Genomic DNA, 15,068 nt, shown 5'->3' on the forward strand with positions numbered 1-15,068 from the left:
TTCAGTTAATAGGAGCCCTAATATGATGGTATTTAGAATCTGATATTAAAATGAAGAAGTTCTAGATCAGAAATAGCCAATGTTTTTGGCAGGAGTGCTGCAAAATAAGCCCCGTGAGCTCCCTGGTTGCCACTCCAATGCCCTTCCTGTGCCTGATCCACTACTCTGCTTTCTGCTTCCCTATCTGCTGCTGTATTGCCTGTCCCTTCCCCAGACATACAGAGGCTGCCCATGCCAACTGTGGGATCTGTGTCAGAGGTTTGTCACCCCTGTTCTAAATATTCATTTTTTCAATCAACAACAATACCTAGGTGGTGGATGACAATAAGGCTAGTCCTGGGAGCCGCCTTTGTGAGAAGGGGGGTCCTGGGTGGGGTGATGGGTGCAAAAATAGTCACTACCAACCACAGCTGGGGCTAATCACAGTGCTGCAATTGATAGCACAACAGCTGGTGCTGCCCCAAGCATTGAACAGCTGCCCAGGATGCAGAGCCACCTGGCTATGCTTCTGAATACCTACTATACATTGCAAATCCTAGAGCTGCTTTAAAACGATTTAGTCTGTAATCTCATGTACTGAAATTCTCTGTTAGTCCAACCACTTTTCCCACTATAAAATGATTTTTTACTTAGTTTTCCTGTTGTAAACACTTCAATATTGTTACTGGGGGGAGAGGGAAGCTAAACTAAAATAAACAATAAGCACTTATGAATGTGTCTCTATTCCACCTGAAGTCCACTGAAGACACGCTGGATCAGAGTCTCTGATGATGATAGGCAGCATAGTTAAACTGAAGTCATTTGGGGTAGTCACTTTATGCTAACTGAAAAATCTACCTCAATCTCAGGTTTTCTATACGTATGGCTTTTGCTTTCACTTTATGTGTAGCTTACATATCAATAATGTATACTTGAGGTAATTTCACACAGATTCCATGAATTCTGCCTAATCCCCTGTGACCATTCAAGCTGTTTGAGAGGTTGTGGTCAACCTGTCATGTACAACATTGCTCTATCTTCAGGAAGATGAATTTGCAAATTCATTCTTAACGTCTCTATGAATTTTTGGAGAAGTAGAGTCAAAAGATCAGTTAACTTAAGAGTGTAGCCATTAATGGTGACACAGTTAAAGGACCCTTCCTTTCAGTACAGAGTTTTATTAAGAATTTCTATAGTTCATAGATACCTGTCAATTCTACAAAGAAACAATTTTGAACACCGAGGACCTAAAAAGGCAATTGTATTCTTCATATTACTCCTGCTTTAAGATTTTTTTCTGCAAGAAAATAAATGCAAGGAAAGTTATTTCCTTAGCAGTTAAACAGAGACTAATTCAACACTTCTTAGTAGTACTGGTTTTAACATGCATATACTAAATGTATTCTGGTCTTCGATCACCTACTGCTACCAAATATTTAAGTGGGAATTCAAAATAAAAGGCATCATGTAAAAAATATTCTACCCGCTTAAGCTTTCATTTAAAATAACTTTTAAGATATACTTAGTAGTAATTTACTTATTAGTATATAACAACTTTATTATAACGAGGAATAAAAACAAGTTGCCATTGATTTTGGGAAGATAGTTATTCAAGGGCTTGAAGGCCATTCACATGAAAAATGTGTTGCTAATACCTTTAAATGTTTAATTCTATAGAACTAAAGGCTTGTCTACACATAGACTTATTGTCAGTTACTGTTGCCAGTTAGTTGCTTCCAAAAAACTCCTTGCATGGTCAGTCTTATTCTACAATAAGAATGCCAGATTCCTACTTAACCACCCACTTTGGAAATACATTGAGGCACTCTGGGTATTGTATATATCGCAATGTAATATTGTGTTAAGGTACCCCAGCTAGTTCAGGCAATGAAAGCAACAGAACTGTTAGTGCAGTATTCTACCTGGGCTAACATGCTCCTATTATCTGAAAAAGCTCAAGCAGAGCCAGCTAGGAAATCCATACTACATTGTCTGGTGTAGAAATACCCCCCAATTCTGGAACAAGAATCCACACATGGAATTATTCATGGGACAGCTACTGTGCTTTGAATTTACATCCTACTACAACGGGCATTAACTGAGGGAAGATATGGCTCTAACGGTATTTCTAGTTGCTTAATATTAATATATTTCTAAACAGATTCACCAGTGGTAAGTCTAGGTAATTATAATTTACCCCATAAACCCCGTCCTTATTCTGAGCCATTCATATCAACTTACATCCATTTTTGCCTTCAGTAGTTTGCTACACCCTGGTGCGGTTTTGTCAAAAATGTTACTCAACCATTTGACTTTCACCAGACAGTTACAAAGAGAAAGTTGTATTCACCTAACAATTGTCCAAAAAGTGATAAACTAATATTCATTGGTTTCTTCTCCCTTTTTGTCCCCGCACACTGTTTAAATCTTCCAGAGTAAGACACTATCTCTTAGCTGCTCCTAAAGGTTTTGCACAATATACATACCCCAGAAATTCTGAAAGCAAGAAGACTTCTGAAAGATGGTTGGGATTATGAGGAAGTTAACTGTATCCATTTAAACATATTACAATTCTTTAATGCAAGAAGGCAGGGTATTGATTTTAAATTTATTTTTAAGTGAATTTAATGCTTGCTAAAGGTGCTGGAACTGATGGGCTCAAGAGACTGAAGTCCTTTATCTACAATACAAAGAGCACTACAAGATTCACTACTATATTATAATCCTCTAGGGACTGGTCCTAAAAAGGCTGAGCCTTTTAAGATGGTGTCTACTAGTACACTACATACACATTAAGAAAACCCGAACAGCAGCATGGTATAAGTGATGTGATTATTTAAGGTAAAAGCCTCAGGAACAGTAAGGCAACTGAGAGAGTTAATATTGTAGAACAACGCAATCCATTCAGATATTAAGATAATCAAAGCTATGTATTTGGAAAGTGTGCAGAAGTAGTCCAAAACAGAAGAGATGACTGGGTATGTTGCACCATTGCACAGGGTTTAGATAAAGAAATTTCTTCACAATATGAGATAAACTGAAATGAACCAGTCAGTGTTTGGGTTACATAAGCTTTCGCACTCTTCTGATCTTTCTAGTTAACAGAAAATTGCCATGATTATAATCAAGGGAATCTGAAGAAAGGAATTTCATAGGTTCAAGGTTTTGACAGTTTCTAGAACTAAGAAATCTGTTAACTGACATTAAGCAAGCATCCTTTTTAGCAATCTCAGTAATACTACCATATAAAAAACCTTTCCACACAACGGTAAATACCACAAATCTGCACATGGACTCTATGATGGCACAATGCAGTGTCGTTTAATTGAGTTAACCTTATAAGCATAGCAGTGCCTAATGCATACAACAGCAACATATTCAATTCTTCCCTACAATCTCATGAAAATTCAGAAAAAATGGATGTGCAATTCCTAGGCTCAGCATTTATGTATCATTAGGTAAAAGATTTAATCAATACAAACAGTGATTCCTTACACTTTACCAAAAAAGGACTAAGTTCAGAAAAACTAGAATGTTATATTTATAATACTAGGTTAAAGAAATGTTTTAATGAAGCTGTAATAGTTGATCATAAATCAGCAAGAACTGCTGTGCTTACAAAATACTAGGATAAAAGATTTAAGTGAGCAAAGATGGCAGTATTTTATCACTTACCTCCTGCTTCAGTTCTGCTATCTGATCTTTCAGTTCTCTGATATACTGGTTAGAGTCAGATTTATTAAGCTGCCCTTGAATTTTTCCTTCTTCTTTCTGTTTTTATTAAGAGCAAAAGAAACCATATTAATAATCTTTATGGTTATATGTAGTCTTATTTTAAGAGACTGAATGATTCAAGCATATAGGATACAGAACTCTTTACTCCTAGCCACTTGTTTAAATCTGACTTAGGCTGGCCAGAACCAAAAGCTGTTATCTGTAAAGATGGTACAGTGCCTTGTGTAACGTTTTAGTTGTCAGTTTCTAGTGAACAGCAACCATCTACATTCACATAGCCATTATCTTGCTTTCTGTGTCCAAATGAGAAAAATGTAACTTTCCTTTTATTTTGGGATATATGTCAGGGAATAATCACACTTGCCAAACATTAAGTCCCTTTAACTGAATTTTCTATGGAATTCCTAGTTTAAGTATCACCCTAAATGTGATGAATAAAGGAATTGGAGGTGAGGCACTGAAGTGTATATGAGAGTCGGTCTGTCTGTACCTTCCATGTCACCAAGGCTGGGCCACAGCTTTTTGGAGTCCCCTGTGAGATATAGTTTTGGGTCCCCCTGGTGGTAGGAGGAGAGGGGGGGAGAGAGCAGCTGGATGTGAAGCTGGCAGCGGCATCAACAGCAAGGGGAAAGCAGGGGGCAGGGCGAGTGGCCAGATGTGAAGCTGGCACCAGTGTCGACAGCTGGGGGGGAGAGGGGGGAAGGTGACAGCAAGTGGCCAAAGAAGCCAGTGGTGGCATTGGCAGTGGGGGATGGTGAGTAGGTAGATGTGAAGCTGGCGGTGGTGGCAACAGTGGTGAGGGTGGCAAGCGACTGCACATGAAGCCGGTGGCGGTGGCAACGCGGAGTGCGTTGGCTACAGGGCCCCCTGCAGCTGCAGGTTCCTCAGCATGGAATGAGCTGGCCTTGCCTGTCACAAACACAACGGTGCCTGCAACTGCTGGGGTTAGGGAGGAGCCTGGAACTAGTCTTATTTTCCTTCTTTGCATCCAGTAAAAGTAAGCTGATGCTTATATATCTCTGATGCAGTTAGTCTAAGGTGCAAAATCTACCCTGGCCCTCTGACAAGCCTTGTTTCACCACAGGCAGCCACAGTTCCCAAGTACAGAAGAGATTTTAGCTGTACAGGTTTGAGAGCTTGTAGTGCTAGAACCTTATCAATTAAGATACCCATACTTCTGCACCCTACTGAACCAAAGCTTATGGTAGATCTCTCCCCTTTCAATTTGATAGGCATAGTACATAGGACTGGCCTCTTCCCCATGGTTTTCTGTTCCATTGAAAACAATAGTAAGCAGTGACTAATATTCCAGTAATGGTGGAGTGCCCCTAGCAGCAAAATAACATCCATCTTTGGCATCAGCACCTTCCATCTCTTTGTATATTATAGAAAATGCAGGTAGAAACTGAATATAATGGATAAGATTGGATTTTCTGCCCACTACTAAACTTTGATGAATTACAGTTCTGCCTCCAACTTCTTTACATACATGAAAATTTAAGGCATAAATCAGTCATTTGTCAGAAAAAAGTTTCCAAAAAAGATTAGAGACTGAATATCTTGCAGGTTCCATTTTTAAATAATTGTAACTTTAACAAATTAAATTAAAATTCTCAGAAAAATGTGTCTTTACGCACAAATGAGTAGCTATAAACAGAATGGTGTAATTTAAAGGATGGCATTTAAAAAAAAAAAAAAATCAGAGTATCAACCCAATTTAAAAAACTCAGTAATTTGTGCCCTAGAGCTTTTGAATAAAATTGGTAATGAATAAACTGTATAACAAATACGTTTTAAAATGACACAAGTGTTACTGGTTTGATTTATTAAGTATATTAAGATGAAGTGTTAATTCCTATAAAAGCAGAGGTTATTTGATTATCAATCATTTTGTCCCAGTAAAGATGTTCAGGGGTACTTTAACTTGCTTTTTTAATGTTATAGATAAATATGAAGTTTAAGCATTAAATTTTAATGGTTATTTACAGTCTACATTTCTGCAAACAATTAGAAAGCTAAAATATAAAACATTTTTGATAATTTAGGACTATAAATGAGAAGAAAGTAAAAATCAAAAGCTGATTTAAATGTTAAAGTATAAATACATGAATTAATCTATTTTAAAATAACTTCTCTCCATTTTGTTTGCACCATTTCACAGCAGACTCAGGTTGCAACTCACATTGTTTAATTCCCTTTAAAGTGGTGCTGCTCGATTAGGGAGTGAAGAGAAAGAAGTTTTAGCTGTTCTTCAAAAAAACAAAACAAAGTAAAAAGTATTTATAGGGTTTGGTTTTTTTTACACAGATACCTATGAAATACTAGATTTATAACATAACAGATACCAGAAAATTGAGGGCAAGATCAGCAGGCTGAGCTCATGCTAGTGAGCTTTCAAATTTAATGGCATAACAGAAGGAGCCTCTAAGACACTTTGTATCTTAGATCTTATCAGGCAGAAGGCCCAGAAGGCCAAGCAGGATGACACCTAGCAATCTTGTGCGGATTGATTGCCGGCCATTTCATTCAGCTGAGCACACAGCCATCCAATGAGTTGAGAAATAGTTAGCCAAGTTAGTATGAAGTCAAGCAGAAGGCAAGGTCAACTCAAGGTGCCTTCGGCCTGACTTCAAACTAACACGGCTCTCTCTCTCTCTCTCTCTCTTGCTAGATCCTACCAGTTGTCAATATTTTAGAGGCAATTTCTGAACTCTGTAAAATTATATATCTTTTACCATCATGCTCTTGGTTACTCTACATCTGATATTTAAATCCAACAGTAATTAAACAGCTCTGCAGCCCGAATTATAATCAATTCCCTCCTTTATCTTCAGCATTTATTTGTCCAGCCTATTTTAAAAGCAAACAAAACTCAGAATTTGACTGCCCCCTCTATAGAAGTCTTCCTACCATTTTTAAAATAAATAATAAGCAGAAACTGCTCAATTTTATACCCTTTCTTGGAGAGCAAGAGCACCGGAAAAGTGGAAAAAAATAAAAACCTAGACTGCACTCTGGAAGAGAGGCAGCTCAGGTCTCTACATAAAATATTGTCATCTCACTTTATCAGGAATCATCTATTAGTTCAGGCCAACTTATGTTAGAGCAGCTCCTTGTAATAACAGAAATATGAATGAGTATCACTGTACTAGTCTTCCCCATCTTCAGTTCTTAAGCCAGTTTGGCATTTCTATTAAATTTGTTTTTCTTAAATACCATGCAAGTTATATGATCCATAAACCATGCTATTATACAGCAACATTAAACTGAGGGAGGGCTCTACTATGAATAATGGATATGGGTGCCTTTTAGTATAGTCAACAGATCGTTGAGTAACAATTTTTTACTGCTTTTCATACTTTGTAATGGTACAGTTAGCAGCTGTGACAAAATGAGCTGGATTTTAGTCCTTTGTGAGCAGGAGAATTATTTACCTTATTCCTAGTCAGTTACTTAGATCTCACTAAACACATAATTATTTAGGGTCTAAGAATGCTCACCACAGGTGATAATACAAGGGAAGGAATGGTTCCAGCTTGTCTTTCAGATTTTACAGAATATACAGGCCTGCTAATTAGGAGAGCATTTCTCATAGTACTATGCATATTGACCATGGAGGTAATTGATACAAAAGGGAAAGCCCACAATATTTTCTACAGAGTCACTTTACAAAGAATCATTCTGTAACTTCCTCTTGCAACACAAAACACAGCAAGTCAGATGTCAGTACACTTGGCTTGCTGCAAAAAGCATTGGATAATTCTAGTTTCAGTTACTTATGGCCTTGTGTTTTATTACAAGGTACTACAAATACAAATGGTTGAATTGTAAGGTTATAGTAAGGTATAAAATCATCTTATTATGTATTTAGAGCCATTTTATGCAAATAGTTCCCTTTCACAACTTCCTCCTGCCTGGCAGGCTGTGAGGCCAGGCAGCAGCAACCATGAGGACTACTGGTCCCCACTGGGGTGCCAGCATTTTATTTTTAGCATGGGGTTTTTTAATTTTATTTTGCGGTCTTCTCAGACAATGCCCAATTTTGTGTTTTCTGTGAAACCGCAAACTAAGTAGGTCCCTAAACATGACTAATGAGCTTGTGATGGGCCTTTATTTCCTGGGAAAGTTCATTCCAGTCTCAGACGAGCCCCTCAAAAAGTTGAGTCTCCCACAGAGATGTGTTTTATCCTTAGTATGGTATAGAGATTTCCATGGTGCCAGAAGAAAATACCAAAAGTTGTATACCATGGTCTTCATCCTGGAATGTTAGGTGACGCAGACTTAGAACATGGAGTAGTTTGAGACCCTAAACTTGATTTGAAATTCCACAGGAATCCTAAAATTGGAAATAGATTTGATGCATTTGTGGCAGTCTGTGATAAGGTGACAAACTACAAAATTCTGTACTGCTGCTGTTCAGGTGCTGAGACTGTCATTGCCAGATAGCACGTTTCTGTAGTCAAGGGGTTATAAATAACCAAGGCTAGGTCTCCAAGCCATAGAATGGAAAGGAATTTCTTGTAGCTAACCTGAGATGAGATGCATGACATTAAATCACAAATGCTACTCCATGAAAGCTTTACATCAGTGAGGAACCAGGAGTTTGCATTACAACTTCAAACCTTTCAAAATGCTTTCCTCTCCAGTGTTGTCATTCAGAGAAAGGGTTGTGGCAGCTGGGTACCTGCCTCTGACACAAACTGGGTCACTGTGACCTGTAGGTTGTGGAGTGTTGGCTTAAAAACCTCTAATATGTTAATTAATTACAACAGGAATGGCACCAAACCATTCCCAAATTTGATTTTTTTCAGTGACGACTTAAGAATGGTGCATCTTAGAGTCTGCAACAATATGAATCTTGATTTCAGACAAGGATCTATCTAGCTTAAGGAAATGAGAGATACTTTTTGTTAGTTTTTTGAAATGCATAAAAAAGAATCTAATGAGATGTTCTGTTGCTGAACTTGTACTTGGTAGTATGCTATAGTTGCCAAGTGTTCTGCAGCTCACCAAATTAAATTTGACTTTCCTTGCTGCATTTCCAAATAATTGAGGTATTAATCCCAATTTGATAATGAAGGCAGTTAACTCTGAAGCTTAATTAAGGCAATTTAAGGTTATTTAAAACATGGACCTAAGCACACCCAAGCTTACTTATCTGACCTTCTCCAGCTATCTACTAGACAGATGCCAAAATCTTTATAGCTCCCCTGAAATAATACAATATAACTAATTTGCCATGCAAATAGCAGCATAATGGAAAAAAGTACCCAAATCAGGGTTGATATCAAAATACAGAGAACTGCATCAGTTGTAAAAAATGATATACATTTTCCTATTTAAACTGTCTGTTTTAAACACACCTGAAGCCACCACAGAGGATGGCTCTCTTGACTCTGTATTTGCCTCCATTTTAATCCTGCACCCTGAAATTCCAACACTGTAGTCACTATTGTACCATATAAGGAAGGTCTGATGAGATTTTCTTCACAGCCTACCACCACTTCTGAAGCAGCTGGAAGGAAGTTTGCTGCATCTACCAGCTTGCCTGTGACTACCTACATCTTTGATCAGTGCTTTCAGCTCATCGTCCAATGGCTTTACACTGTGAAAGGCCAACCACATTTAATATTAAATGTTAAGGATTTGGGGTTTTTTTCTTTATGTGAATTTTGTTTTTTAAACAAGTACTTAGTTTGAAATATTAAATACTTCAGAATTGAAACAGTTCATTAATGAAGGGAAACGTGAACTTGTGAATTCTAAATGGAATCTTAAAGTTTAAGGTAGAAATATCATGCACCATTAAAGGAAATAACGTAAACAATTAGTAATCTTTCTCTGCATAGGTCTCAAAAAATCTAAGGTTATGCGTAGGATGTGGGTTTTACTTTGGGAGTACTATTACAGAAAATCTGTGGTGTTAGACAAGGTCACGACATAGTGCAGAGTGCTTGGTCTATACACGCTTAAAACGTACGTTTAGAAAACAAATGAAATATCCACAACAGACACAGCAATCAATATGTATGTTATCAGGACAGTGAAAACATTTAAGAAAATATTTGCTAAATCTAAACATTTCTAAAATTAGAACTTTTTTTGCAATAAGAATAGTTGAACACCAGCGAACGAATACACCAGTTTACTGTAGTAACAGAAACTTATCAGGAGTTGGCTTTCATGACTGAATGTCAGGACCCAAGACCCCACTGATCTAAGAAGTCCCACTAATTTCTTAAGAGCAAGCAACCAGCCTTAAAGGTGCATGGTAACCAAGCCACACTCTCTGCCTTCTTTTGGTAAATCAAAGTGAACACCCTAAGCCTCAAGCAATCATTGAATTCAAAGGGCTTTATCCAGGCAAAATAAACAGGAATAAGGTGCCAGTAATACAAGTGTTTAAATATTTATTTCGTTCCATAGATTTGTTTTTATTTTATTCTTTTTCCATTAGCCAGGACCAAAAATGAAGACCCTGGTACGAACAAAGTAAATATGCAACTGTGCAAACTGCCCACCATTAATATAACAGTGATAACAACAAAGATGAAGGAAGGCATAAATAAACACTGAAAAATGTTCTAAACCTGCAATGGCCTTAGCCATACAGTTAGGCCTGGCAAGAAATCAAACCGGAGATAATGTCAGCCATTTCAGTCTCAGCTCCAGATGTTTAGTGCCACAAAGGGCACATGAACAATCCCAGCTGAAATTCATGATTATCTGAGTGTGGGCTAAACTCCACAGTTAAAATATGCAGAGTCTACCCTGAACAGCAGAAGAAAATTTCTGAACATTTTTTGTATGCAAATCTATGGGTTTAGTATAATATAAACAATGGTTTATAGAGCCAAATCAGAGGCAATCAGCATATTATGTTAGGTTATTGGATCAGTAGCAGATGAAAGGAAGTTCTTTTCCTTCCGAAGTGTTTTTTCACTGATTTAGAACTGTCTACATAGCAATAATCTGCCTCAGCTTACTTTTCACTGCTATCAGAGGAGGCTTTTTAAACTCTTGCTGTGTGGTAAAGACACTTTGCATTAAAGATGTAAATTAAGTTTATTAAGAAGGGTAAATGTGGTGACTAGTGGCCTTTCAGTGACTTCAGAGTGACTCATTCTAGACTTTCAAAAAACACATCACTAACATCACATACCACTATTGATAAGAGTGAAAAAAAAAAAGAAGGTTTCCTGTAACTTGAAAAGATGGAAACAATTTCTTTACTTAACAGTAAGTACTTGGAAAAGTTATTAAACAGAGGTCAGCAAAGGGCTCTAATTCTAGAGAGCCACCATTACCAGTTTAAACCATGGGAGAGGACACTAGCACAATCATAGATTTCTTTTATAGTTATTCTTGGAGAAGTTTATACATAGTTGAAGAAAGGGGAGATGCAACAAATTCTCTGAATTTGCCTGAAATGTGCCAAGAGGGAGTGATGTTACCTTTTGTCCAGAGCAGCCAAACTAACATGTGAACGAGTGCAGTTTTCTTAAAATTGTTATCACTGTTCAAAATTTCAGTCCACAGTTTCTCAACTCACCAGTGGGTGATTTTGAGTGGAAGGCAGCAGATATAAAAACTCAGGGAGGTGGGTATGGAAGAGAGCAGTCCTTGCAGAAAAGGGGCTACCACTGTGCAGCCCACTCCCACCTCCTCCATGCTCATCTCAAGACATTCTGAGAGGGGGTGGACTCAACATGCTTCAAGGTTTTTTAAGGCCCAGCTTGACAAAGCCCTGGCTGGAACAATATAGTTGGGTATGGTCCTGCTTTGAGCAGGAGGTTGGACTAGATCAGTGATTCCCAGCTTTTTTTTAATACCACGGCCCGGCAGGAGCAGAACAGAGCATGCAGAGCTGGCTACCGCCCTCCTGAGACTGCCCCGCTGTGCAGCCTTAACCCCGGAAGCTCAACTTTAACCCTGGGAAGCCACTTGCCCAAGAGTCCCACTAGATGACTTAAATGGTCTCCTGAGGTCCCTTCCAACTCTAATTTTCTATGATTCTGCCTTTTTATTGGATAGAGCAGAGAGAACTGGACCAGCTGGTTGGCTCTAGCATACCTCTCTTTCCTGTTAGTTTTAGCAAACAGACTAACTTACTGTCAAGGACAGAGATCAGGAAGGAACTGTTTCTGTTGAGCCTGAATGACCGAGGTTCTATTGGTTTTTACTGCCCTTACAGCTTCAGGAAGCATAGTTGAGTTAACAGCAACAGGATATCAATAGGTAACATTAGGAAGTTAAATGTTTCTGCTTGTTGCAGTTGGTGTCTAGTGCAGAAGAAAGGCTAAAAAAGAGCAATGGAGACCCATGATTTTGCTGATGGGTTTTGTGCCCGTGAAGAAGCAGCCTACCAAGTGGAACCTATGGTATCCTTGCCCAAATCCACTTAACCCCAGCAGGAGTGGGAAGAAGACATAAGTAGGTCAAGAAGGAGCTACCCTAGGTGGTTTGGTTATATGGTGTGAATTTACTTAATTTACATGGGACCCAGTTTATATAACCTTTTTCTGAGGGGTATATAAACTAAGTTTAAACTGACAAATAAAAATGAAACACAAAGAAAGAACAAAAGGAAAGAGGACAGACAAGAGTGACAAATCATGCATTTACTTAAGCAGTTCTTCATGACTTGTTTTAATCATTTCATGAGTTTAAGTGCACAGTGCTGTGCACATACTATATTTTACATTTGCTTTCAGTTCTCTTTAAAACCGAGTGTACTGGATTACAGAGAACTGAAACATGAACAGATTTGACCTTTATTTTGTTTAGGAATATCTACTGGGATTTAGGAATGGATTTTTTGCACCCAAATATGTTCACTCAAAAGCTAATAATCCCAAGTCTGTGAACGTTAGGTGTGCCTTGAATGACCAGGATAAAAATGACATGCAGGGTCTTAAATAATATTTATCAGCTCTCATGCAAGGTACCCAAGTAGCCTACATTTATATAAAAAAATGCCAAGCTGCTAACTTCTTTTTATCTGCTATTGTTTAGAACTGACCCAAAAACAGTGATTTAAAATCTAACACCTGCACATGTAAAGTTAAATCGGTAGTAATGTGGGTGTAGTGATGTTCAGTATTACGAATTTGAACATCAGTGTCTTGCACTTGCACCTACGAAACATTTCACAGAAAACTGCACAAGTTAGGTTAAACAGAGTTATGGGTCTCATGTGGACCTGACATTGAACCTCTAGAGCTTCTTAGAAAAGCACCCTCCCCCTCAAAAGGAAGGTTATGTGGTAAATTAACTTCCTCCCTGTATCATTGTCAACTGAGACAAATGCAATACACCAAGTTAAGTGCAATCACTTTGTTTCAGAGTCTGACACCCACTCCTTACATGTACTTCACAGTATTAGAACCTGCCTTAAATAATAGCCCAGTTCAACCCAAAGGCCTTTCTGCTTCTCTGTTTGGTCATAAAAGGGCTACCACAAAGTGACTGGGAGGAGGCAGAGCCTTCTCCACTGAGGTTAAACCCCACTCCCTCCCAAAAAAACCCAAACAGCTACCAAAAGCATTGCAAAATAGAATTTTACTCCCTAAATTTAAACTGCTACATTTGAAAATGTACAGTGCTTCTACTGGGAAACACTGACTTGTGTTGAAGCAATTTGTTTGTATTCAGTAGACCTAGGATAAACAGATATTTACACTGTCCATTTTTCCATCCACTTGAATTAAATTTCATAGACATAGACATTAGGGCTGGAAGGGACCTCGGGAGATCATCCGGTCTGGCCATAGGCGGGCAGGGAAGGGAAGGCGGGGTGGGGGGCACGAGGCTTGCCCGGGGTTGCATGATTTCGATGGATATAAAACTTGTAAATAGAATCATCCATGCACAAAGAGCTTAACGGAGCAAATTTTCTGAATGACCTACTATATTCATCCAAATCCAAGACAACAGTCACCCAAATCCAAGACAACATTGAATTTAAGGCAAACCCCCCCATAATTAGATTCTATCCATGAAAAATCATAAATTTGTTATAATTTTCCCTGGATGGAATCTAATTATTGAAAGGTCACCTTAAGTTCATCTCCCCTACCACCACTATGGCAGGGAAAGAAGCAGCAGAGGGACGGAAGTAGCCAGACCCCTACTGCTTCCTCCCCTATGCCTGGCTGCCCCATGCCACTTGCCCTTACCACCTGTCCCCCTGCTGCTACCCCCCTGCCACTCATCCCCACTTACGCCTACTCGCATAGCCATTTACCTGTCCCACCTGCTGCTTAACCTCCCCTGCCATTGCCTGTCACCCCCAGATGCTCGTCTCCCTGCCAGTGTCTGCTCCCTGTTGCATGACTCATGTTCTGCATTCTCTGTTTTTTATTAAAAAAAAAAAAAAAAAAATCTGGGAATTTTTTTGGGTTCATCTTCGAAACATAAAAACCGGGATGAGAGTGGGATAAAAGGAAGAAAAGGGGGGGAAATATCGGTGTATATCAGGAGAAAAAAAACCTAGCAGTGAGGGAGGGAGAGAGTAAGAGTGGGACTAGGGAAGGAGCAGGGGGAGGGGTGCGGTGCAGCCCACTGGCAGCTCCCAGGACTGCAGCAGGGAGCAAAGCAGGGGGAGCTGTCAGTGGATGTGTGGTGAGGTGTCACGGCTCTTGCTGCTACGTGTCCCCTGGGAGGGCTATGGGCTGCACCGGGCTCTTCTTGGGGGGCCTGTGTCCCTGGATCTGAGTGTAGGATGAGAGCAGGCTGCTGCTACAACCCACCCTGTTCAGGGTCAAAGCTGGGAGCCCTGCGCCCCCAGCTGCCCCCCTCCCCTGGCCCCCCATGTGGTCACTGCCACCCCCACCTCCGCTCTGCATACAGCTGCTGCCATCCCCGCCCTCACACTCTGCATCTAGCTAGAAACCTGTGCCTCAGGTAACTGGCACAGCAACACTTTTAGCTTACTGGTACTACCCATTTTTCAGTTCAAATCCCTGTTAACTGGCACAAGATGGGAATGGGCTAGATCAGGGAATTTATCAGTTAATCAGTAAAAAACAAAAATGCAGAACACTATGCACAACTCTGATGCCCCTTTCCACCCCACCCTCCTCCTGCCATTTGCATCCATGCCACCTGCCTCCTCCCACTGCTTCTTACCCTGTACAATTCCTCTGGCTCTGGCCCTAACCAAAGGCACAGAGCACAGGGTGGCCCCATCCAAAAGAGACACTCCCTCCCCTATAATCTCCCCAGTCTTCCCTATATTGCCCCCCTACTACCATGAGGTCTCCCCTGTGTACCCCGCTCCTGCATGAACCATGGCCTGGGGCAGATGGTGACTCTGGTTTCAGAGTCAGGGATGAGGCTTGAGCCACAGCCGC

General features: G+C 39.7%; 1 protein-coding gene across 3 annotated transcripts in view; it reads right to left on the reverse strand.

Moving 5' to 3' along the window:
• Window positions 1–15,068, reverse strand: part of EVI5 (ecotropic viral integration site 5) — a 157,318-nt gene that overhangs the window by 26,741 nt on the left and 115,509 nt on the right. For all 3 annotated transcript variants that reach the window (XM_090047684.1, XM_090047683.1, XM_090047685.1), the window contains one exon: window positions 3,655–3,750. In XM_090047684.1, coding sequence (XP_089903810.1) covers window positions 3,655–3,750 — 96 coding nt within the window. The remainder of the gene's footprint in view (window positions 1–3,654; window positions 3,751–15,068) is intronic.

This window comes from Crocodylus siamensis, chromosome 5 (genome assembly GCF_052110815.1).
Source record: "Crocodylus siamensis isolate JL-2025a chromosome 5, ASM5211081v1, whole genome shotgun sequence".
Classification (NCBI taxonomy): Eukaryota; Metazoa; Chordata; order Crocodylia; family Crocodylidae; genus Crocodylus; species Crocodylus siamensis.